This window comes from Drosophila willistoni, chromosome 3R (genome assembly GCF_018902025.1).
Source record: "Drosophila willistoni isolate 14030-0811.24 chromosome 3R, UCI_dwil_1.1, whole genome shotgun sequence".
NCBI lineage: Eukaryota > Metazoa > Arthropoda > Insecta > Diptera > Drosophilidae > Drosophila > Drosophila willistoni.
Window position 1 is genome coordinate 11,853,049 of NC_061086.1, and position 23,899 is coordinate 11,876,947.

Consider the following 23,899-nt stretch of genomic DNA (forward strand, 5'->3'; position numbering starts at 1 on the left):
AGTTAGTTAGATAGATTAGAGAAATTTTCAATCCATTCAGTAAGAATGAATGGAACGCTTTTCGTTGGTTGTTTGGTTTATTGGGATCTGCTCATACAACAAAGTTGCTTTTTGTATTTATATTTGTATTTGTTTTAAATAATTTCAATTATATAATTACATTTAGTTAAACCAAAAAAAAAAAAAAATTGAACAGAAAATCCAATATAAATGGTTTTCCTATTCATTTTCTTTTTTAATTATATTGAGATCATGACACAAAGTAGTTTGCAAATACTTTAGACACACGCGTACATCGTCAAGACACACTGAGAACGCTTGAATTGGTTGGTTTGGTGGGTTGGTGGGTTAATGGGTGATTGGGAGTGTTGGGGATCGATGAGTTTTAGTATCTAATGGATGCACAGTGGTATTGAATGCATTAAAAATACACACATACATATATATATTTATATAAATTCTCTAGTTTAAATTTACTATTAAAAAAATGCTCCTAAAACAAAGTCTCTTCATTTTACGTATTGCCAATATATTTGAATATATATATTTGAGATGTTTAAATTGAATTAGCTTTGGGCATTTATACTTTGATTTCATTAAGGTCAGAGATCGAAACGGACGAAATTCCAAATTTAAAGCAAAAATAGTTAAGATCGTCCTTTTTCTGCATTGCTAAATCAATCTAGGACCTAAACTCACTGGAATACAAATACTTTTTCCTCAATTAAATCAAAGTACATGCTTTACTTATTAATTAGTTAATCATTTGAGTTGAATTAACTTCTAGTTTTTATTCAATCCACTATGCATCCGGGAGTTTTTCGTGTGTGTGTGTGTGTTTGTGTGTGTGCTTTGGAGATGCACGCATGTCGATCTTATTTTTGTTGTTTAATTTTCTTCGAATATTTTTTTTTTGTTTTTTATGAATTTTATCGACAACATTTTCAAAAAAAAAAAGAATAATAAACGTATAAATTATATTAAAATTACTATAAATTATATATCAATTTATTTATTGCCGTTATTGTTGTTGTTGTTGCCGCTTTCCTCCTCTTTATCCATAATTTCACTATTAACGCTTTTTAACTGAGCGTTGTTGTTGTTGTAGTTGCTGCTGCTATCATTATTATTATTATTATTATTAGTAATAACAAGTGTTATTACTGGCACATTCGAATTTCTCATTTTAATATTTTTACGCACAGGGTAAGTGGCTGCAAATAGAAAGAGTGAGAGAAAAAAGCAATTAGTCACATTGCAAATGGCAAATACAAAAAAAAGTGAAACAAAAAAACGTCATATAACCTTTAAAACGTAACAAAAAGAAAAGGGAAAGCCGCAGTAACACGCGAAAACTGCAACGTGCCAAAGAATAAATGTGTACCTAATGACGACGCCTCGGCGCAGCAGACCCTCTTATCGGGTACTTTTTTTCTTCTTCTTTTTTTATTTAGACCTATTGACAAATAGCTGATAAATGTCATGGTCAAATCCACAAGCGAACATAGCGAACGCGATAAGTGCAGTTGAAACAGAAATGCAGGCAACAATGTATAATCTTTGATTGCAATCGCTAGTTAAATGCGTAGTGAGGGGAATTGAGATACAATTTACAGTGCCTCAATATAGTATATAACCCCCTTATTCCTAATTGCATATTAAGCAATCATTGCATATGGTGGAAAAAAACACTCAAGGGAATTGCAATAACTGAGAATTTCTAGCTTGGGGGTTTAAATTTATTTACTTATTTTGAAGAATTATTACGCAAAAGGGAAAAGCGTCTTAGTCCTTAGTCCTAGTTAACTAGTGCATTCTTTAAACTAGTTTAGTTGAATTTCAAAGGAAGAAACTTCAAAACGATAAAAATCAAATAAAGTTTATTGTCAAAAGATTTGACTTTTGTATTTCCAAGACCAAAATTAGGGCTTTTTGAAGACGTAAGCGGTACATCGCTGAAATATTACGTAACGCAATTTGATAAATAGGAGTACTCTCACTTACGTGACATTACAATGGGGTAGGGTGGCTTAAATTTATTTAACGAAAATGTTAACGAAAAAATTTGTGATATTTAGGTCAAACTTATCATGTAAAGAACGAAAAAAAAGGGGGGGATGCTTTATAATGGTAAAATGGCGCTCCAGAACTTGGAGATGATTGAAAGGAATTCAAAAATATAACTAAGTTATTGCAAATGTCTTTAAACTTTTTATGAACACTGTACGAGTATAGCACGACTGTTCTTGATATTGTAGTCATTGTTGTTGTTGTTATTGTTGTTAGATGACTGCGGTTGCTTGATTACGGCAAACCGCTGGAGGAGGTTTTATAAAAAGCTTACAATTAGATGTTACTACAACGTCGTCGTCGTCGTTGAGAACAACAACAACAGCAACAACACTTAACCGACTCAGACAGATAGTCAGACAGACAGACAGAGAACCAGCCACAACTACAACTGCGCATTGACCTAAAATCTAGAAACCAACCAACAGTCAAGTCAGTCAGGCAGTCGGCCCCAAAACCACAAAACCAAAAACCAACTGTGGCGTCGCAACGTTGGCTGCTAGTTTCACATTATAAGCAAATGTACAGTTAGAGAAGGAATTTTAAGCCAACGACAAAAGAACTTAAAGTTAGAAAAAAAAAAATACAAATGCAAGACAGAGAAAGAGAGATAGAAAGAGAGAGAAGTCTAACAGTGTCATGGAGTTGATCCAACAGCAAGGCAGAAGACACCAAATAATAAACCAACACACTAAACAAGGAAAAGGGGGGTGTGGTCCTTTTGAGATTTTAAAAGTGGGGGCGACACCATGGCTTTAATTTTGTTGTAAATTTACCGTTATCGTTATGGGCATGCACGAACGCAGCTGGCTTGGCTTTAAAAAGCTTTCGCCACAAAAGAATAAACAAGAAAGGGGAAAACATAGAAAGAAAACGAATTCTTAACACAAACACCGATGTGAATTATACCCTAAAGCACATATTGAGAGAGTGTAATAAATGGAAAATGGATCCGCAACAAGTTTATCAAATCAAATGCCAAAATAAGTTGACTTAAGCTTGAATAATAAACAATTAAGAAGCACTTGAAACTGAGCGATCTCCTCTTAAGTAGATCCCTTCCAGGCATTATGTGTGCCAATGATGCGGATATACCCTTTCAACAGGTAGAGAGTTAAGAATTACGTTTTTGGGGCCAACAACAAAACGCGTTTTGTTTACGAAATGGTGTGTGAAAACAGGAACGGCAACATAATATAAATATTTATATGGTGGAGGAACAAAAAAAAAACATGTTAAAGCGGGTGGGGAGGCAGCGGAGGCAAAGTAAAAATCCAAAGCAAAACAAAAACCCACAAAAAATAACGAATCCATCGCGTTGTCTCTAACTGTGGTGAAGTACAGTGGTGATCAAAACATGGAACAACAAAAAACACAAAATATTCAAACAATATGGACAAAAATTTAAAAATTAAGATTGGAGCAGAGAGAGAGAGAGAGAGAGAAGAGACCCAACGGGAGCATGATAGACTGTGTCAAGGAGAGTGTGGAGTACTAAGAGGGGGAAGTGCGATAACAGAACTTGTCTAATTGATATGTATGCGCGAATGTGTGTGTGTGTGTGTGTGTGTGTGCGTATTGTGGCTGGACCTGCCACAAAAGTACAGCAAAAACATTTGGCGCTGCTGTACTTACGCGCCCCAACACCAGCAGCAGCAACAGTGGTGACCTTCACGACGAGTTTTGAAAAACATCAACAACATGCGTGCGCGAGAGTTTTGTTATGATCACCATTTACGCACGGCTTATCAGCGTAGAGACCTAAAAATAAACAGAAAACAGACCAAAAGAAAGAAGCAATTCGCGCCAAAAGGCAAACCAACAAAATAAAAATATAAAAAAGAAATCATCAGCAGGCAGAAGCAAGAGAGCCAGAGAGCAGCCAATGATGATCGCAACACACAGAGAGAAAGATAGAGAGAGAGAGAGCCTGATTGTCTGGGGCTGCATGCGTCTGTGTGTGTGTGTGTGTGTGTGAGTGAGTGGGCATACGACAGGCGTATAAGAGTGACGATTGCGACGACGGTGACGACGCGACGTTGAGATTGCGTTTGTGGTTGTGGGTGCGGCTGCCCAATAACAAAATAAAATACAAAAAAAAAGAACAACAACAACTAATGTACAGTTGCGCCTTTTGAAGGCGTGTGCCAAAGTGTAGTAGTAGTTTTTTTTATACAAATACTCTGCACTTATTTTATCAATATAGGGTATTATAAATGTCGTAAAAATAAAAGGTAAATGCAGGCTCTAAGTAAAAATACAAATAAAATAGATACTTTTCATTAACAATAGAAGAGTTGAGCTAAAACGAACACAAACATACACACACACACACACAAACATTTGTATCTGTTTTTCTATGCGTATCTCTATAATTAGTGTGTACATATAGAGAACTTTGTATAAATAAAATAGTAGTAATTACACTATTTAAAAACTCATTGAGATGTACATATGTACATATGTATATCCCATTTCTATGTGAGATCTATTTCCTAGTGGAAAACTGTGTACTGTACTTTTTGCCAATTAAAGAAAAGTAAACAGAGTTAATGAATAAGAAAGAATTTAACATTTTTCTCTGATTGGATCTCAATTAGCCAAGTAATGCAACACCTGTTATCTTATAGATATTACACTTGGATCAGATATTTAGTTTCAAAACACCTTCACATATTATAAGTTTCAACAAAGAAACCAAATCATTGTCAAATAGGGAGAACCGGTTTTCGATTTCAAATGAACATAAAATGCGAATGATAGTTGTTTCAAATGTGAATTGGCAGAGATACATACATACATGCATATGGAAAGACATCTATGCATGTATGCAGGCCAAGCAACAGCAACAAGTAGTAAAAGAAGAAGCAAATGAGAAGGAGGCGGAGAAGCAGCAAAAGAACTGCAACAACAAGGCGTTGGCGCTGATTTTCAGTTTAATTGAGGACTCTCAATTAATTGCCAACACACACACACACACACACACACCGTTGCAATTGATTTACAAAATATGCAAAACACAAACAAAAGAAAAAGGAAAAAAAAACAACCAAAAACTAGCGCCTAAATTTTATTTTGGCGCGCAGAATTTTGCTTTCCTTTCCCCACCCACCTTCATGGGGGATTGTGTTATTCAACAGTTGTGTGTGTTTTTTTTTTGTCATTTTCTTTTTTGGCATACAGTTTTTTTTTGTCGTCTTTTTTGTTATCTCTGTTTGCGCGCTTTTCGTTCATTTTCTTGACACATTGCCAGAAGACAAACTGGCGACAAGTAAGTAACAGAGGCAACAACAAGATTACGAATTTCTCCTTTCATTTTGTGTGAATGGGGGCGAATACACTCACTCACTCAGTCATGGACTGTAATAAATAGTGAATAAATATAATCATAAAAGAAATATACACTTAAAGTTTCATAGGACCTTGACCAAGCGCAATTGATAACAGAAAACAGTGTGTGATATCTCACAAAAACAAAGAAACAAAAAAAAAACAATGAGTGAGAAGAGGCCACCAAACTAAACAATTTTAAATAAAATAAAAAGAAATAGAACAAAGAAATGGCAAAAATGTCTTCCAAACAAAGAAAACAATGTTTATATAGATAAAAACGAAGCACAAAATAAAATTTGTTGTTTTTTCACCTACATACAAAATTCGATTAATTTACAGATTCAAGTTCAAGATTTATAAAACCTTTTTTTCTTTTAGCAGAGTGTAAACCCTACCGGGATAGATAGCGAAAAGGAGAGAGAGGGAGAGAGACAGAGAGCAAAATCTCTAAATGAAAAAAAATTCAACTCATAACTTATACGAGTGAATGTGACAAAAAAAAAGAAGGGATTTCAAATGAACGATAAGAGCAAATTTAATTACAGTTAGTTGGCCTTGGCAAAAGCAAAACAGAAGCGGAAAAAAAAACACAGCGGACCCTAAAAAGGTTTTTTTTTCTGTTTAATAATTGTGTATTACGTATTCTGCTCGTATGACTTGCACCTGAACAAAGACAGCAACAGAGAGAGAGGGAGAGAGGAAGAAGGAGACGAAAAAGGGAGAAGAGAGATAGACTGGAAATGACAATAAGATGAAACACAAATGTGAAGAGCAAAACAACTAAGGGAAAAAAATCACGAAATAAGGGTGGAAATAAATGAATGAATGAACTGTACAGAATGAAGGGAACAAAAAGGAAACAAGGACGTGGCCAAAAGGGGTCTTGTTGTTGAGGGCGGGAAATGTCTTTTGAATAATCGATAATTGAAATAAAACATCTGATCTAAATTGGACAACCCTTAAAATAAAGTGACTTTTCCAATTACCAAGCGCAATTGCATCGAATGGAAGAAAAACTTTAATAAATTTACAGAAAACTAAAATAAGGTTGAATTTTCCAAAAACACTTTTCACTTGCGGGAGTATTGCAGGAATTAAAAGAAATTTTCGACTGCAACGACCCTGTAAACTGGTGGTAGTTTGAGAGTGCAGGATAGAAGGGAAGATATTTTGGGTTGGTGGTGGAAAATATATAACTCACCTTTAATGCCTTGTGAATCGGCGCAACGTTTGCGGGAACCCGTCGTATCCCTACAAAGCAGACTTGTTGTTGTTGTTGTCACTGATGCTGTTGATGTTGTTGTTGTTTTTGAGATCCGATTGATGTCGACACCCAGATTCTCCTGCTCCTGATTGCACTTTGCCATCATCTCATTCTCATCCTTCAATTTGTAGTTTGTAATAATAACAAATCGCGAATCGATATAATGAATATTTTTCTGATTTTCCTCCTCCAGCCGCCTATCAATGTCCCCATCCTTGCGATCGGTGCCAAAGAGATTTCTCTTACAGCCCATCCTTCGTATGGGATCAGGTGTCACTGCAGCTGATGGTAGGGTACGAACGCCCATGGGTTGCACCGGCAAAGTTAGCATTTTTACTCTGTCAGCTGTTTCACTTTGAGTTTAAAAAGTTTTCTTTTTTCTTTCTCTCCTTTTTGGGGCTTTCTCGTATGCTTTGCAAGTACTTTTTATTTTTTTTAATATTGTGCTTTCACTTGAACTTTTCTTTATATATATACATGTGTATGTATATATTTACAACAATTATTTGGCACACACTCACACACACACACACCTTTTTTAATTATTCAGCTAACTAGCCGCAGCATTGCAATTCATTTCAAACAAAATGCACTTTGCCGACTTTCTAATTAACACATTTTTTTCCACTTAATTTTTGGGTTTTGTGTTTCTCTTTTATATTTTATTTGGTGTTTATACACATTAAATATCCAGCTCGCCTGATTTTTTACGAAAATATAATCCACAAACGAAGCGAACACACGTCCGTTCACTTTGAAATTTAAAACAAGAAAATTTCCCTTGCCAGTGCGCACCCTCGTTTTATACAGATTTTTCCCGACATTTCAAGACACACAAACAACCAATCGTATTTGCGCTCAATTTCCCCTGCCCAGTATTAAGTGCTCAACTCCCAGTATTGGCTCTCCGGTGAATTTGCCACTCTTTCTTGAGTCTGACAATGTAGCCATTTAGCTAGATTTTTCGGTTGGTAATTATAATTAGAAAATCTCTAGTGATTTAATGTTCATATAGGTAAAACAAATATTATTCATTGTAAACGTGTTCTTCTTTAATTAATTTATATTTGTTAATTAAAAATCTTCTTTTACTTGCAAATACATATAAAAATGTTTACAGGTGTTTGCATCTAGCTTTTTTTTAGCTTGAAAAGTTAGCAGTACTACTGTTACTCTCTGAGAAATAAGTGCTAAGAGAGTCAAAAGAGAGGGAGAGAGAGATATTGGGAAATTTTCTTTATCAAATAAGAGAATGGGGGGACTTTTCAAATATGTAATTGAAAAATTTATGCAAAAAAAAACAACTGATATGAAATCTGTATTTATACCTTTAGTTACGATTTTAGATTGTATTAATTATAAAATACTTAGTTGGATTTGTAGATGACGCTTTGCATAATCAAATTAGTTTTCATATTTGTATCCACTTAAATCTAACTACCGATTTTTGAACATTTTCTGGCTTAAAGTCAAGGTCAATTCTAAATGTCATGCAAAATTTAACGATTTAATTGGTCAAACTCTTTTAAGCCATAAAAACGAAAGCTGAAATTGGATTAAATCAGGGCTGGATTTTTGAGAGTTTTGATATTCTTTTGCGTTGCCAAAAATTGTGAAATTTTAAAGAAAAAAGGGACAAAAGGTAATTAACTTGGGTCCCTTCAACTTCTTTTAGAAAGAAACAAAGAGAAATCTCGGGATTAGAGCTTTTAAATCTGGCTATGATTGGAAAATTATGAAATTAAAAATATTGACAAATGACCCACATTTTGTCTTTAACTTCGTATTCCGAATATTTTATCTACATCTCTAAAATCAGTGCTAAGTAATAAAATTATTAGTTTCATTTCTTCATACCTATTTTTTATTTGCCAATTCTAAAACAACTTTTTGTTGACCCTATTGGAAACCAGGTATAAGCATAAATAATTTATGACATAGAAATACATACATACGTACAAAAAACGTACGAAACAAAACAAAACAAAAAAAAACACTTTCGCGCTCAAGGCGGGCAATTCAGGCGTAACAACAGACGGTTTAGACAAAATGAAAGTGAAAAGAGTTGAAAAACCGCATAGAAATAAAATAACAAATAATAACTAAGTATGTATGTATGTGGGTAAAAAGTAAATTTCAATAATTGCTGAGTCAGCCAGTTTGAGCCTAGCCCGTTAGCCCGATAAAACCAGCTGGTTTTGGCATTGAAATTGATTTCGTTGTCGACTGGTTGGGGGATCGTCTTGGCCAGTGATTAGTCATTTTTGTGATATTTGCTAGCAACCTACCTGCAGGACAGACCAAGGACAGGGTTGGTTGATTGGTTGGAGGGGTTAGCTCAATGTACAGGTCGGTCTCGCATGCAAAAAAAAAAATATAAACCAACCCTCGCGCCAAAAATAGAAGACCAAGCTGAAAACAGATTGAAAATGGAAAAGGTGGAGGGAAAAACACATACTCTTGAAAATGTGTGAAAGTTGCAGTGAATGGAAATGGAATGCGTCATTTCGATGAACTGCGTTTTAGGTTTAAATACCATGCACCTTTTGAGATGAAATGCATATTAGAGAAACAGAGGGAAATGTTTTCGATACACATATATATAGAATATATATTCTTTATCAGCAGCAACATATAGAATATAGAATAGAATATCTCGATCCCGAAGATCTATGTATTTTTTTTGTCTACATTTCGACCTTTTGTTAATTAATCAAAACTGAGTTTTAGTCGGCTTGAGGTCAATAAATCGTTTGAGCCAAATTTAATATGCCTCTATGTTTAATGTAATTTGAGCAAATAGATAAAGTTTTCTTATTAAAATTTGGTATACTGTATTTAAAAATCAAAAAACTATCAGTCGACGGAATTTCACAAAAATCTAATTAAAAATAGCCTAGTTACAAGCCTAGATCTAGTTCATTAGTGAGCCAAACGAACAGATTGAAAATGTGTCCTTATCTGCCCTTATGTAAGAGTGAGTGAAATAGCCTAGATTTGCTATAACATAAATTCTACCTGATGACCCTTGCGTGCATGGTATACTCAATTCGTTGCATTGGTTTTTACACTTAATTCATTCAATACATAAAATTTCAATAGCTATGTCTTTCGAGTGTGCCATGCCTGAGTGTATCTTTTGTCTCTATTTTGTTTACGTGTTGGGCGCAGTTGATGGGCTACTTTCGTTGTGGGTATCTCTGTGTCTATTCAGACGACTTCCGTTAAAATCAGCTTTCTTTGGCCCTGGATGCACCAATATCACATGCTGTGTGAGTCATTAGAAATTAGTGCATAGGCCACGTACTACAACCAAAAAACCAAAAAAAGGAAAATGATTACCATCATTGGCAATGTGGCACGCGTTATCCATTCAACCATCCACCCAGGGGATGGGAAGCCTGATGTCACGTTTGCTTAATTAATATATGAGCTCATTAAAGAATTCTGGGCAGACGTTTCTCTCTCCCTCTCACTCTTTGTCTCTTTGTGTTTTGTGTGTAAATCTGTCATTTATGTATTTCTGCATCCACAACTCTAAACTGCAGCAGATATGTACATAAGCAATGTATCTAGCAGATACATTTAGGGTCTTTTCAGCCCACTATACTATTTATAGTGCGTGGGGAGCAGTTGCCCTCGTCTTTGACATGCATCATATGAACTATATATACATATGTATATATATGCACATGAATATTTTTTTTTCAACCTGCCCCAGGTCTCCTCTGCTCTGCTCTCTCCCTCACTCTGTTCTACTTCTGTCTTTCTTTTGGGTTTGTTTTTTTTTTCTTTCTTTCTTTTTGAGGCATCTGTAAATTTTGCGCCAATTTCTGCGGCTGCTGTTTCTGCCCTCATCATTGAGCACAGACACACGCACAGTCAAATACCTGCTGGTAATTTTGAGCAAAAATTTTGCGCCAAAAACCAAAACCTGAATCTGACACACACAAACACACACACACAGGCACACATCCTGGCACTCTTCTTCCCGTTTCCGCACTTGAGATACAATCCATCCATCCCAGCCCGTTCACATTTTGTTGAGCCAAGGTGGAACAAGTGCTTTGCTTTTTCTTTTTTTCTCTTTTTGCAGCAGCAGCAGCAGCAGAAGGCTCAAAAAATTCTCGTTTTATTGGTACAATGAGCCCGATGCCGATGCCGACTGCCGCCGCCAAAAAGTTACCATCTGCTCCCCAAAAAGCATAGACTGGAATTGTCGTTGTCTTGTTTTTTGCTTTTGGCTTTTTAATTTTTCGGTTCTTATGGCCTTGCTAAAAGGAAACCAAAACCAAAATCAAGTAACAAAAAACAAAAAAGGGTCAAGAGGCTTGTGTTGAAATCAATATTTAAGCCTCTCAGTTACCAATTGGTAGAACGATCAAGATCCTGATTTCTGATCGCTTTGGTCAAAACATTCAATTTTCTATACTAAAAACAATCATTTGGATGATTTGATATCTGCAAATTGTAAACGATTCGTTAACCAAATTCAATTTTTGGCTTAACCAAAAAAGATAAGATAAACACAGAATTAACTCGTATGTAAAAGTTCGTAAAGAAATAGAGATAATTTATGACTTTGTTTATGGTTCTCTTTAAAAGAAGAACAATTGAATCATAACATTGATTTGAGTATGACTCAAAGCTATATATAGATATATAATTGATAAATTTGACTGAAACTTAAACCTATATTAAAGCATTTGCTTGATTTCAAAGAAGCTATAAATTTTTTTTAATTTCAATTGTGTTGTTCTATCTAAAATTTGGGGAACCAAAGTCCTTCTGTTTGCTTGTTAGTCCATTAATTATTATTACCTCTTTAATTGTTGTTAGGCATTATAATTTCAAGGAATTGAATTGTTTAATTCTTTGTGTTTCTCTATGTGTAAATAAAAGTGTGTGCCATCTGTTTGTTTATTGAAAGACAGAGTCGCAGATCTATTGTTCTATAGCAATTTCTGTAGGAAAGAGTTTATAAAATTAATCAAATTGTTGTTTATTTATGCAAAACAAAAACCAAATATTTCCAAGTACTCGATTTTCCTACACAAACTCTCTCAAGAGCAATCGAAATCCATGTCAGAGAGTTTAGTATGTAAATATCTATGTGAACAAAATCGTAGGTTTAAGTAAGCTAAAGGGGTCCTTAAATTAAGGACTCTAATGCAACCTCAAGGAACAAGAAACGAGGAACAAGGAACAGAAAATGCAAAATACACTTTATTATCCAGATTCAAATCTTTTTTGATTAACATTCACTGACATTATTAGGTACAAAGAATAATGTCTCTCGAGACCTTTCAAAGATCAAACTGTCAAACAACTGCTACAAAGAAGATCTCGATAGTCCTGCGGATATCCCGATACAATTGTCATCCTCATAATCATCATCATCATCATCAGTCACAATAATTGGCCATATATTTTTGTTGTCACTTGTTACTCTATTAACTGCAAAGTGTATTGTTATTAATAATTAAATATTCTTTAACAAATAATCACGAACGTAAAGTTTGTACAATAAAATACTAATTTAATGCGGCATATCAATTGTTTAAATGAAAAAGTTTTCAATTGTCCTATTATTTTTTTTTGAATTTAGTTTTCTATGTTTTTTATCTATTTGCTTATCAAATTATAGCATAAATTGGCTTAAAATGTTGCTATTGTTTTTAGGAGTCTGCAAATTATTTTTGTTTTTAGTAAGGAAAACTATTAATAATTGAAATCTATATATACATATGTATATTTTAAGCGTTGGGCAATAAGCTTATTCATTTATTGAAAAAAATAACATAATTTATTACACAACTAATAATAACTAATGAATATATTCGAAGGCTTTTCTGTGTATTTAAGGAATACAAAAATGTTTTCTTTTTTGGTTTTTTTTTTGTTTGTTACTTTAAACTTTTCAAATCTCTTTTGATTTAGCAGATTCAGAAACATTATTTAAGCCGTGAAACATTGAATCTCCTCATGAATTTAAGTCAATTTAATCATAGTTATTTAGACCAACTTTTAAAAATCAATCCCAATTTGAGAAAATTTCAAATATTTAAACATATGTATGTATGAAGAGAATTCTAATTAATTTTAAGACTAAATGTTGTCAATTTAAACATTAATTTTATTAAAAAAATCAAAAAGAGCAATAAATATGTAGAAAAGATCTAGTCATAATTCATATTTAAAAAAACATGTGTTGAAAATTTTAGAACATTTTTTCAAGCTCATAACTATTTATTTTAGTAAGCAATCTTTTAGAATCTAATTATCAAAAGGTTATTTAAACTCAGAAGTAAGGACCTGAACACGGAGCTGAAACCGAAACTGTAACCATTATTATTCGAAACTGTTATATATTCACAATACAAAACCGAAACCTGTTTATCAAATGAAAGCGAAACCGAAACGGTATTTTGATTTGGTTTGGTTCTTTGCATTTGTTACACAAATAAGTTAGGTAGGTCAGAGAGAATTAGTCTAATATCTAATTATAATATAATAATATAAAAAGTATCCTAGACCTCAGTAAGGGATAATCGATGAGGGAAATGAGGGAAAATCGAAGATTTAAACTCTGAAACTGGTCAAATTTCAATATCCAAGAAAGATTTTAACTTCAAATTGCTCAAATTAAAAACCACTGATTAATTGAGATGTTAGACAAATTCATATTCTATATTAGTAAATAGTTTAAGCAGAGGTACTTAATTGGTTCACCCATGAAAAGCCATAAATTTTATTTGATTTGCTAAATTTTAAAAGATTTTATGAGAAATTCACTTTCGCTGTTGTTTCTTCTTTCCCTACACTGATTATTATTATTACTATAATTGTTGTTGTTGGTCTTATTGCCACAGTGCTAATTTCCTTCATTTATCTTTTGTTCATTTTTTGTTTTTGGGTAAACCAAAACTGAGCTGCAGCTACAGATACATATGTATGTATCTGAATCTGTGTATCTGTATGCATAGCTATTGCAATTACTCTACGTGACTCTTGGACGCTTAATTGCAGCAACAGTCCGAGAAAACGAGAACTGGAACGAGTCCGAGCCTGGGACGTCATAAATCTCACGAGCCTCCGATTGCAGTCCCATCCATCCATCCATTTGTTCGTCGGTTCGTTCGTTCGCAAAGTGTCCAGTTCTAAGCTGTCTTACAAACAGATAAGAGTCATGCAGCAATTAGGCGTAATATGGCATAGAGAGGTGTTGGGATCAACGCTCAGCGATCTCTCAGGTCTCAAAGGCCCACCACCTGGCTAATGGTATCGTGTGACCGTACCAAGCTCATAATTCACCACAACTGTCCACTAGAAATGAAAAGATTTCGTCTGGGATTGGGAAAAAAAGTAGCCAACCCCATCTCCTCCCATCTCATAAGAAAGTGGGCCGCTTGCATAAATCAAAAGGCGACTTTATGAGCCTCTTGCATGTTTGTCCCTAGTGGGTCAGTCTCTCGCTATTTGCCTCACTGGTGTCCATTGCATGCGGCACGCCAGTTGCAACTTTATGTTAGATACAAAATCTTGACCCACTTGTAAGTTGTATGTTTGTATTTCCATCACTTGGCCCGTTACTTTTCACACTTTTAAACTGGTTAAACTAGCGAAAACTAGCGACAATTGTCGCCTGCAAAGGGCATTCGTCTGGAAAATGCCAAACAAAGGGTATACAAAGGAGAGAGAGAGGGAGACACACCAGCATAATTCTTCTGCTCTATTGTAAGTGATAGGCATTTAGATTGCCCCAACTGGTTTTTTTTTTCTACATTTATTGCCGCATTTTTATTGTTTAAGATTTTTTTATAGAGTTTTTCCGAGTTTTTCCTCTTTTCTTTTTCCTTTGTGTGTGAGCTAACAAAAGAGTTTTTGTTTCGTTTCAAGTTTTGTTTTTGGTTCCTTCGTTCGTTGATCGTTCAGCTCAGTTGGAATGAGTTATGAGTGCTTGGGTGTGGTGACCTCTTCCCGCTCACTTGGTGGTGGTTAAATGCAGTTTCCCTCCATCTAGGGAGTGGCAATGTGGAAATGTGAAAATGTAAAGGGAGGTCTATTAATGTAATGCGATATGCGGTGCATGAAAAATCAAATGAGACTTGCCACAGAAGGGAAGAGGATTGCAGTTGGTCAGTAAAACTGATCTGAATGTGGTACGCTTGTCAGACAGAGAGTTTAGTTTGGTTGATGTATCTTCTCGATCTCGACTCTGGTCTGCTCTGCTCTGCGCTGGTGTGTTAAGCCGACAGCCGGTCAGATGGTCAGTCATTTGAGTCTGGCAGATTCAGACTGACATGTTTAATTCTAGCCTAAGTAAAATGTAGATACTATTTATGGCATATTACATTACTTTTGAGAGAGGCACGCGATACGTTTTTGTGGTCCACACGCGTGTCCAGCTGCCCAAATATTTTGCCCTCTAACTGACAGAAATATAAACGCCAAATGCCCAAAAAAAGAGGCCTATGCAAACAATTCTGGCCATGCAATCTCTTGAAGGTATGATCCCATCCCTTATATGGAATGGGGGCCCTTCATCCATCCATCCATCTATTTCTCTGCAATCAACGGCATGCGCGTTGCTTTTTCTTTTTTTATATTGTTTATTTTTAACTGCTGCTATTTTGAGTTTTCAGTTTGTTTTCCCTCGTTTTTCCTTTTAAATTTTGTTTATTTTGTCACACGCCCAACGTCAGTTTTGCATTTGCATGCGAGAACTGGGAGTGGCAGCCCAATGAGGGCAACTTGCAACATGCAACTGCAACTGCAGATGCAGATACAAATGCAAATGCCATACTGTGTGAGTGTGTGTGTGTGTATCTATATCTGTGACTGCAGCTTCGGCTGACTTCCTGTCTAAATAATGGCACATTTAATGCAAACAGATGCAGAAAAATACCAAATGTTTGCATTGATGCAATAAAAAAATATATGCAAAAAAAAATAATAATTAAAATCATAGAAAATCTGGGCAATAATCATGCGATGCTAAGACCGGAGAGATAAATATAATATGTACTAAATGTGAAGATTTTGAAATACTTAAGCTTAGCAACAAATCAGAAAATGGTTGAGCTGAATCAGGCCTACAAAGAAATATGTAAGGATTAAAAGTGTCTTCACAAAATGAATTATAAATATTGCTATTTCAATATACTTTCTTTTCAAAAATGTTTCATATTGAATATAGCTTTCCAATGATTTGAATTCCTTTCTACAATTGGCCAAGCTGTGTATCTTTTGTAGGGCCGAAAGAAAACCCGATCCACAACCTGGAGAAACCAAGAGAGAATCGAGTTGGATCCAAGTTGGATCAAAAGGGGAAACTAATATATAAAATTAGTCTCATTGTCAGAACTTCAAGCGATTTACTTTCTCAAAAATATGAATAAACGAGGGTTACGTTTGTAGAAGACACAGTGTTAAGTGAATCCGAGTTAAACCAAACATGGGTTTCATATAAAATAAGAGTTACCATTCAACAGGGCATTTTTTAAGTAATACGAATGTGCGCCAAATGGCCACAGATAATGTTTCCAGACTCGCGCATGTATGTCGTTAGACTCTAACGGTTAGAGAAAGGGTTGGGTGGGGGGGGTTAGAGAAAGGGTTGGGTGGGGGTTTGAGGAAAAATTTTATTCTGGCCACCTCACTAAACTTTTCTCTAAAAATCTTTAACAACTGCCCTACCATCCAAGACTTCCACAGAGGCTAAAGAAATATATTTATTGGTCGGTAAAACTTCTGTTGACGATTAATTTCAGGTGATATTAAATAATTTGCTTTATGGTCAGCAAAATGGTTTCATATGTCGTCGTAGAATCAAGCAATGTCGTTTGTTTGATCCTCGAATCATTCACCAGTAACTAAATGATCAGTTCTTATTTATTGTGGAGTTTACATTGTGTCGATTGCCTTTTTTTAATGCAAAATATAAACAAAACAAATTGAAATTTTATATTACAACTTAAATATATATATTTAATCGTGTAAGATTGATCCAGTAGTCGCATAAGGTTTCGCATGGTTTCAATGTTAATAATCGATGGTGTTTTAAAACATCGGGCTAATATTTCGATGCATCGTTTTGTGTATGTCTGATGTCTTTCTGTATTAATAAAGTTCACTGTTTAATAGTTAAAAGTTCTCATAATAGTATTTAAAACAATTCTTGAATGAATATGGTTTTAATAAAATATTGAAACCCGCTGTTCCCTTTTGTAATTTCGTTTACCTGATATGGTGATATGAATATTTCATTTCGTTTCTGTTAAAGCTCTTTCATATAAAAGTCTGATCTGAAATAAATCTCATGTTAAAGCTTATTCGTCGTTTTTCATACTTTAGGAAAATGAAAAGGTTTTTGATAGAAATAATGATACTTATGGCAACCATGAGCTTGGGCCAGTTAGTTAACTAATAACTAAATAACTAATGTACTAACATTAAACATAAAAATCCTTTAACCCTTTCAAAACGGTCGTATAACTTTGATAAGTCTTAAACTTTCAGTTTTTTATTGTATTTTGATTGAACAAGACCCACAAATTTTTTCTAAGTCCATCCAAAGTACCAAAAATTAATCTAAAGTCGAAAAATTTACTTAACGGTTTAAGAAATTTTATATTATTACAATAAAAAAATGTACAGCCAAACGCTGAAGTTGCCAGAAAACAGAATAATTATTAAATATTATAAGAGAAAATAAAAATTTATAAATCAATACAAATATGGAGGTGAATTTTTTAAACGCATAATAAAGTGTTTTCGGTAAAACCTTAAGAAGATTTTGACAAAAGATGATTATGACATTTAATTATCAATAGATTCATTTGCCTGATAATCTTATCTTGCCCACACGATCATGCCAATGGAATTCATGAAAAAACAATTCATCAGACATTGTTTATTATTGTTTCGTTCTTCTTTCTTTCTTGTTACTAAGACTGTCATCCGTCCTACAGTTAATAAAAGAGTTAAATATCAAACACAAGGGCAAGAGCCACAATTGTTTATATAAATCTACAAAAATGTACCTATATATTTATATATATAAGTCTATAATTTCTATTTATATACCAAATTTATTACACATTTTCACATTTTCCAATTGCTAAGAAAGAGAGAGGGAGAGAGACAGATAGAGAGAGGGAGATTGGCGAGACTAAATATTCAATATTCGTTGCCAACAATTACAGAGGCCATTTTTATGGTCTGACTATGACGAATGATTTGATTAAAGTTAAACACGCTTGAAAGAAAATTGCAAAAATATTAATGGCCTTTGTGTAATTCTAGTAGCAGTACTTAAATATTAGTTACCCATGAACTTTACTCATTTTAGCAATGGTTAAGAATGTTATTTTAGTGCTAAAAGTAAACCGAAATGATGCATTTTAAGAAAAAAAATGTGAAACTGGGTTCAACAAACTATTATCAATGAAATGGCCAATATATTCTCGGAAGTATGATGAATTACTGAAATTTTTCAGTTCAGTAATTGATTAACTTTCGGTGGGAAAGCAAATTTATTGCCTGCGATAATAAGAAACAAAAGGTTAAAACTCACAGAAAAAAAAAACTCTCTTTGAATTCTACAGAATTGTACATCATAGTTCACTCTAGAATCGTTCCACTGTATCTACATATACATTTATCTAATGCATTTCAATTGATGGAAAATATTGTGCAATTGATTGACGTTTGGCCTAATTAACACAGACACATCTTGGTCCCATGTGCCTTGGTGAGGAGGAGGAGGAGGGGAGGCCATTTAATATTTTTCAGCTTTCTTGTGGCCAACAAACTTCTGTGAGTTGGCCGACTACTGGGCAAATTGATGATCCGCACAATTCGAGAGGGCCTTAGGCCTATATTTTTTTTTGGTTGGTTGTTTTGTTTTATGTTCTCTTGCTAATCGTCTGATTTTTCTACCGTTAAGTGGTGTTAAGTGCTACCCAATCCAGTCGCCTGAGTATATCATTCTTTCTGAGGCTCGAGTTTCAATTTGCGGCACTCGGCGATTGTATAATTAATAATAATAATAAACTGAAAAAAAAGAAAAAAGAGAAAAAAACAACAGAAACGCTATCTCTCTGTGAGTGTGAATGCGAATTTTGTGAGGGCAATTCACATGCAGACCGCAGCAAAAAAGAAATCAACGCCAGTTTTCGATTTCCGCTGGCATTATAAACAAACAGAAATCCATCCATAATGACATTTAGTGTCCTTGCCCAACATTAGCAGCTGATGACACATTCAATTATGCGGGCTCTTTGGCAGAATGATCGTATTGTTATGGTTTTTCATCACATTACAACCAAAATGTTTTATATTATTTTATTTCCCGCACCCTAATTCGAATTTGTAGCGCTCTTGATTGATCTATGGGGGCGGTTGGGAGGTATTACTGCTGAAAGTACTGCGGGTTCTTCGGTTGAAAAATAATCCGAAAGTTTTCACAAAAAAATCATTACATAAGAGTCGTATATATAAGTATCATTTTTGTAAGTTCAATATGGTTCACATAACGACTTTTCTTTCAGTTTATTAGTAATTTATTCTAATTCTATTATTGAGATCGTTTATTCAAATTAAAGTTCGTTCGCGCCAATGAGCAGTAACACTCCTAAGGGTGAGAGTAAAAGTCCTAAGGATGCGAGTAACTTACTCAGTCCTTAGGACTTCCGGTAAGTAATAGTTCTAAGGGTGAGGTTAAAAGTGATAATCGATTAAATCAAAATCATCGATATTTTATCGATAATAGTAACCAAAACAAACAACAGCTGATTCACAGTTTTTAATTCTGTGTTTTAATTTTTAAAATTTATATTCAAAATGCGACGCCGCGTTGGCTTAGGAGCCATCCAGCAGCAGAAATTGGCTGCCGAAAAATACAAGGACAAGGGAACTGATTTGCAGGAATCCCAATTGGAGCAGATGACCAAACAGATGGAGGTTTTCCGTGGCAAACTGGAAGAATTCGCCATGAAACACAAAGAGGATATAAAAAAGAATTCGCAGTTTCGTAAGCAATTCCAGGAAATGTGTGCCGCAATTGGAGTTGATCCATTGGCCACAGGCAAGGGGTTCTGGAGTGTACTCGGCATGGGTGATTTCTACTATGAGCTGGGTGTTCAGGTGGTGGAAGTGTGCCTGGCAGCGAATCACAAAACAGGTGGCCTCATGGAATTGGGAGAGCTGCGTCGACGTTTAATAGCCGCCCGTGGACAGAGTCAAGTGCATCAGGAGATTACCAAAGAAGACATATTGATGGCAGCCAAAAAACTCTCAATCTTTGGAAATGGGTAAGCAAATCAGAATCAAATTCGCGATTTCTAAACAACTTTGAACTTTTTCTAATAGTTTCGTTGTCCACAAACTGGGAAAGGGCAAGTACATAGTGCAATCGATCCCTGGAGAGTTGAGTATGGAGGAGACAAATATTCTAAATGCTGCATCAAATACAGAACAAGGCTGCGTTACACAATCTCAACTTATCAACGATCTAGGGCAAGTGACTGGACTTACTTATAATGACTTACTTATATAAATATATTTTGATCTTTAGTTGGACCGACTACCGCGCCAAACAATCCTTGGACAAAGTTGTTGGTGAGGGTCTCTGCTGGATTGACAGGCAAAATGATGATGAGCCTAGCTATTGGTTTCCCAGTTTATTTCCCGGCCGCAATTCTATTGCCGTTGGTGCTTCTTAATACCAGATGTATTTTAAGAAAGAAATATATACATATATATGTTAAAATATATAACTAAATTTTACAAACTATGGCAAATATTCTTATTGTGACTGTTGATACGGCTGCCTTATAAAGTCACCGGCAGCTCCACTTTTAAGCGTTTGATTTTCGGCCACCAAATTAGCATTATCCAATTTGAGTTGATAGATTACTTTTTCGAATTTTTCCGTAAGATCATCCAATGCAGCTTTATATTTTAATTTTATATCTCTGTGAGCCTCCAAATATTTTTTGATACGACTATCGTAATCCTTTTTGCTAAAAGAGAATAAAATGTTAGAATTATCACAAAATGCCCGAAATTGTTTAAAATTATCACATAATGTGGAAAATTGTATAGGAAACTATCTTTATTTTTTAATACTTAAAAATTTAAGTTAAAGAATAGTTTCATTTACTTTTTATATAATTTTTGCAGTTTCAATCAAATTGTAAACGCATGAAATATTTTAATATTTAGAAAATTCTTTTAAAAATTCTTTTTCCTTACAGATTTCTATAAGTACACAGTATACTTACGTCCTTTCCTGAATAAGTTCCTCACTGGTGGCACAACGTTCCAGTTTATTTAGACGCTTGCAACTGCTTTCCACTTCGGCGGCAAGTTTCTCATTTTGTTGCAAGGCCTCTTTATATTTCATTTCCAGGCGAGTGTTACGCGTTTCCAGCATTTTCACAGCATCCTTGTATTCTTTGACATCCTTTTGGAACTTTTGCAACAATATTGGATTACAATTTATGTTTATGGAAATTTTAAAGTTTAATTCTTACTTTCTCTCGCAGGGTGGCCAGAGATTTATCCTTGTCCATCAGTTTGGCTTTCAGCTGATCCACTTCAGTGTCGACACGTTTGGCGGCTTCCTCCATAATGCAGCCTATATTGGTGGCCAATTGAGCGGCTTCCTCTTTATAGCTTTCGGCCCGTTTCTCGGCGCTCTCCTTGGCCTCCACTGCCGCCTCACTCAGTTGGATGGCATCCTGAACTTTACGCATAGCCGTTGTCTCCCGCTTGGTGCTTTCGATTAGCAAATTTCGAGTGTGATTCAACGATTTCTCATACTCTTTGATTTGCTTCTGTAAGTGCACAATTTTGTTTTGACTCTCATCGATGACGCGTGCATTCTGAGCTTGTTCCTTAATCTTCGATTGCAGTTTCTCTAATTGGTCGCCACTTTTTTGCTTGTGCTCATGCAATGCTTTGATCATCTCGGACTGATTTTTTAGCTCCTCTTGCTGGGCATTGATTCTTTCCTCCAACAATTTAACCGTCCTGGTGTATTTCTCCTTGAGCTTGAGTCAAAACAGAATAGGAGAAGAAAATTAATATGTTCATTCAAAACTTGTCACTAGATAATTTATTGGGCTCTGTATATTAAAACTCATGGCATACCTTGTCATCGCCCGATAAATTTAGCTGGGCACGATAGTGTTTAATCTCCAGCTCCATGTTCTCAATGGTCCTTTGAGAGCATTCCTGCATGGTCACAAGACTCATGCGCTCCTTGCGCAGGGCATCGACCTGTTTAATGGCCTTGGTTAGGGCTTCACCGGTTAAACGAAGACGCTTATGCATTTCATCCGCATTCCCTGTACGCATGGATTCCCTATATTTCCCCAGTTCACTGGTCAGACGCTGATTCTCTTCGAGTACAGCGCTTACCTGGGCACGTAGCTGAGATTGCTCTTCGCGAAAGTTTTTCAAATCGTTATTCGTGTCCGTCAGCAATTGTTCCACACCAAGGGCCACTTCCGCTCCACCGCTGCTCGACGAGTGTGAAAAGCCGGAGAAAAAAAATTAGTATATGATTTTGTGTCGTTAATGTTTTGTGTCTAAAATTTGTACCAGGAAAACTCATAAGTATTAGCCTCCTGTGTCATTTCCAATTTTTGCTTCATAGAAATTTATATAAAAAAAAAAACAAATAATTTAATAATTCAAGTGAAATCTTTTCAGATTAATGCAATTCGCAGATTGCTGCTGTCCGCAGTCACCGGTTGACAGTTTGCCACCCTGCTTGCAGGTAAGCACACACAAAAAAAAAATACAGGTTGCCACTAGCAACGACAACAACAACAAAAGGAAAACAATATTTTTTACTTTGGCTTTTCATTTCAGTTATCCCTCATGATGCCGCTGTTCAACAAGAAATTCGAATCAAAACCCATCCCGGCACGACAGAATCGCTGTAATATTGGTCATCCTGTTGTCACGGAGGATCTGGATGACTTTCGTCACATCTCGTTGAATTTGGGCAACAAGGAGTTGCGTTTTGCCGATGGCATTTGGATGCATTCCTCACGTAAAGGCGATGTGGATGACATGCTGCGTTTGAACAAGAAATTCCGTGCCCTGGAGGAGGAGAACAATATGTGTAATCTGAAAATTGAAGTCATGTTGGATTTGCTGGCCGAACATGCCACAGAGCTGAATGAATTGAAACCAACCAAGGACAAGTAGCTAACGTTTTTTTTGGTAAGCCAAGGGAAACTAATAAAATATTAATTACATTCGTAAAGTTTATAAAATTATTGTTTTTCAGCAACTCTTTTTTAAATGTTTAACTGAAGATTAGTTACTGAATATCTGAATTATCTGGAATATATGTATAAATACTTGATTCATCATATGTTGACTCTGGATTCTAACAATTACATTGGGATATTTATTCTGGAATTTTGTCAACACTTTTTTTTTAAGAGCTCACAATGGTGTCGTATCTTTTTAAACCATTAATGCCTTAAAATAAACCTTTAAAATTGTGTTTTTATATATTCAAAACATACGATTAATTAGCATTTTGAACATAAATATACGATTAATGGTAATTAAAAACTATTTCAGATGTGCTCGAAGAATTCTAAATATGAAATGCAACAGCACAATAGATGAATGTAACAATAAATATTTTGTGGAATGCGAATAATAATTTAAGTAGAACGGAACAAAGAAAATCAGTTCAAGCTAAATTTTTCTTTATTAAAAGTTTACGCTATAAATAATAACTTAACCATTCATTAATTTATTAAAATTTTGCCTCTTTCATAGACCAAGAAAATCCCACAAGCTGACATCTGCTGCAGTTGGATAGAAATATGACAAGTTTTCATATAGATATACCGATATATAGAATTAATCCGGTCATTAAATTTTGAAGACAACCTTTCGGCAGTTACTAGTTCTTTATTGTTCTGGTTTTTATTTAATTTATTTCAATACTTAAAAATTCACAGCAAATTGAAAATGTCTCGGTCATACAATTTACGAATTCTTTGTGGTTAGAAATGCTGCTTTTTTATACCCTAACAAGAAGTATATCAGATACTATAAAAAGGAAAAAAGTCTGTTATTTACGCATTTTGGGAGAACAATTATGTTGAGGTTTTTTCTTTTAGCACGAACTCGGTCTTACACGGTTACAAATTTGCTCCCATCCCCCTTTTAACACGCTACAAACATCGTTCT

General features: G+C 34.9%; 4 protein-coding genes across 5 annotated transcripts; 2 read left to right on the plus strand and 2 right to left on the minus strand.

Moving 5' to 3' along the window:
- Positions 1–273: 273 nt before the first annotated feature.
- Positions 274–7,436, minus strand: LOC111519418 (GATA zinc finger domain-containing protein 21-like). Its single transcript, XM_023180248.2, has 2 exons — positions 6,605–7,436; positions 274–1,214 (listed from the first exon to the last, which is right to left on the minus strand). The coding sequence occupies exons 1-2, from the start codon at positions 6,996–6,998 to the stop codon at positions 1,009–1,011; spliced, it is 600 nt and encodes a 199-aa protein (XP_023036016.1). The 5' UTR covers positions 6,999–7,436; the 3' UTR covers positions 274–1,008.
- Positions 7,437–19,432: 11,996 nt separating this feature from the next.
- LOC6650448 (vacuolar-sorting protein SNF8) lies at positions 19,433–20,458 on the plus strand. The gene is made up of 3 exons (XM_002073631.4): positions 19,433–19,983; positions 20,042–20,188; positions 20,247–20,458. Exons 1-3 carry the CDS (start codon positions 19,514–19,516, stop codon positions 20,392–20,394), a joined length of 765 nt encoding a protein of 254 aa, XP_002073667.1. The 5' UTR covers positions 19,433–19,513; the 3' UTR covers positions 20,395–20,458.
- LOC6650449 (CAP-Gly domain-containing linker protein 1) lies at positions 20,381–22,225 on the minus strand (the record flags this gene model as incomplete). Its single annotated transcript, XM_002073632.4, has 4 exons — positions 20,381–20,694; positions 20,956–21,146; positions 21,208–21,726; positions 21,827–22,225. Coding segments are annotated over 4 exons (1,326 nt in total), but the record flags the coding sequence as incomplete, so codon positions are not given.
- Positions 22,190–23,061, plus strand: LOC6650450 (protein chibby homolog 1). Of its 2 annotated transcripts, XM_047011529.1 has the most exons (4): positions 22,190–22,294; positions 22,391–22,457; positions 22,553–22,909; positions 22,977–23,061. In XM_047011529.1, exons 2-3 carry the CDS (start codon positions 22,395–22,397, stop codon positions 22,892–22,894), a joined length of 405 nt encoding a protein of 134 aa, XP_046867485.1. In that variant the 5' UTR covers positions 22,190–22,294; positions 22,391–22,394; the 3' UTR covers positions 22,895–22,909; positions 22,977–23,061. The 2 variants fall into 2 exon arrangements, with proteins under 2 accessions (XP_046867485.1, XP_002073669.3); XM_002073633.4 differs by having other exon boundaries at positions 22,190–22,457.
- Positions 23,062–23,899: the final 838 nt, after the last annotated feature.

What these genes read in the sequence shown, in the direction of transcription:
- LOC111519418 (XM_023180248.2), bottom strand. Translation starts at nt 6,998, where the DNA reads ATGCTAACTTTGCCGGTGCAACCCATGGGCGTTCGTACCCTACCATCA. An exon ending in CGATTCACAAGGCATTAAAG is followed by an intron (nt 1,215 to 6,604) that starts GTGAGTTATATA and finishes TTCTATTTGCAG; the next exon opens with CCACTTACCCTGTGCGTAAA.
- LOC6650448 (XM_002073631.4), top strand. Translation starts at nt 19,514, where the DNA reads ATGCGACGCCGCGTTGGCTTAGGAGCCATCCAGCAGCAGAAATTGGCT. An exon ending in CTCTCAATCTTTGGAAATGG is followed by an intron (nt 19,984 to 20,041) that starts GTAAGCAAATCA and finishes TTTTTCTAATAG; the next exon opens with TTTCGTTGTCCACAAACTGG. An exon ending in CAACTTATCAACGATCTAGG is followed by an intron (nt 20,189 to 20,246) that starts GCAAGTGACTGG and finishes TTTGATCTTTAG; the next exon opens with TTGGACCGACTACCGCGCCA.
- LOC6650450 (XM_002073633.4), top strand. Translation starts at nt 22,395, where the DNA reads ATGCAATTCGCAGATTGCTGCTGTCCGCAGTCACCGGTTGACAGTTTG. An exon ending in GTTTGCCACCCTGCTTGCAG is followed by an intron (nt 22,458 to 22,552) that starts GTAAGCACACAC and finishes TTTTCATTTCAG; the next exon opens with TTATCCCTCATGATGCCGCT.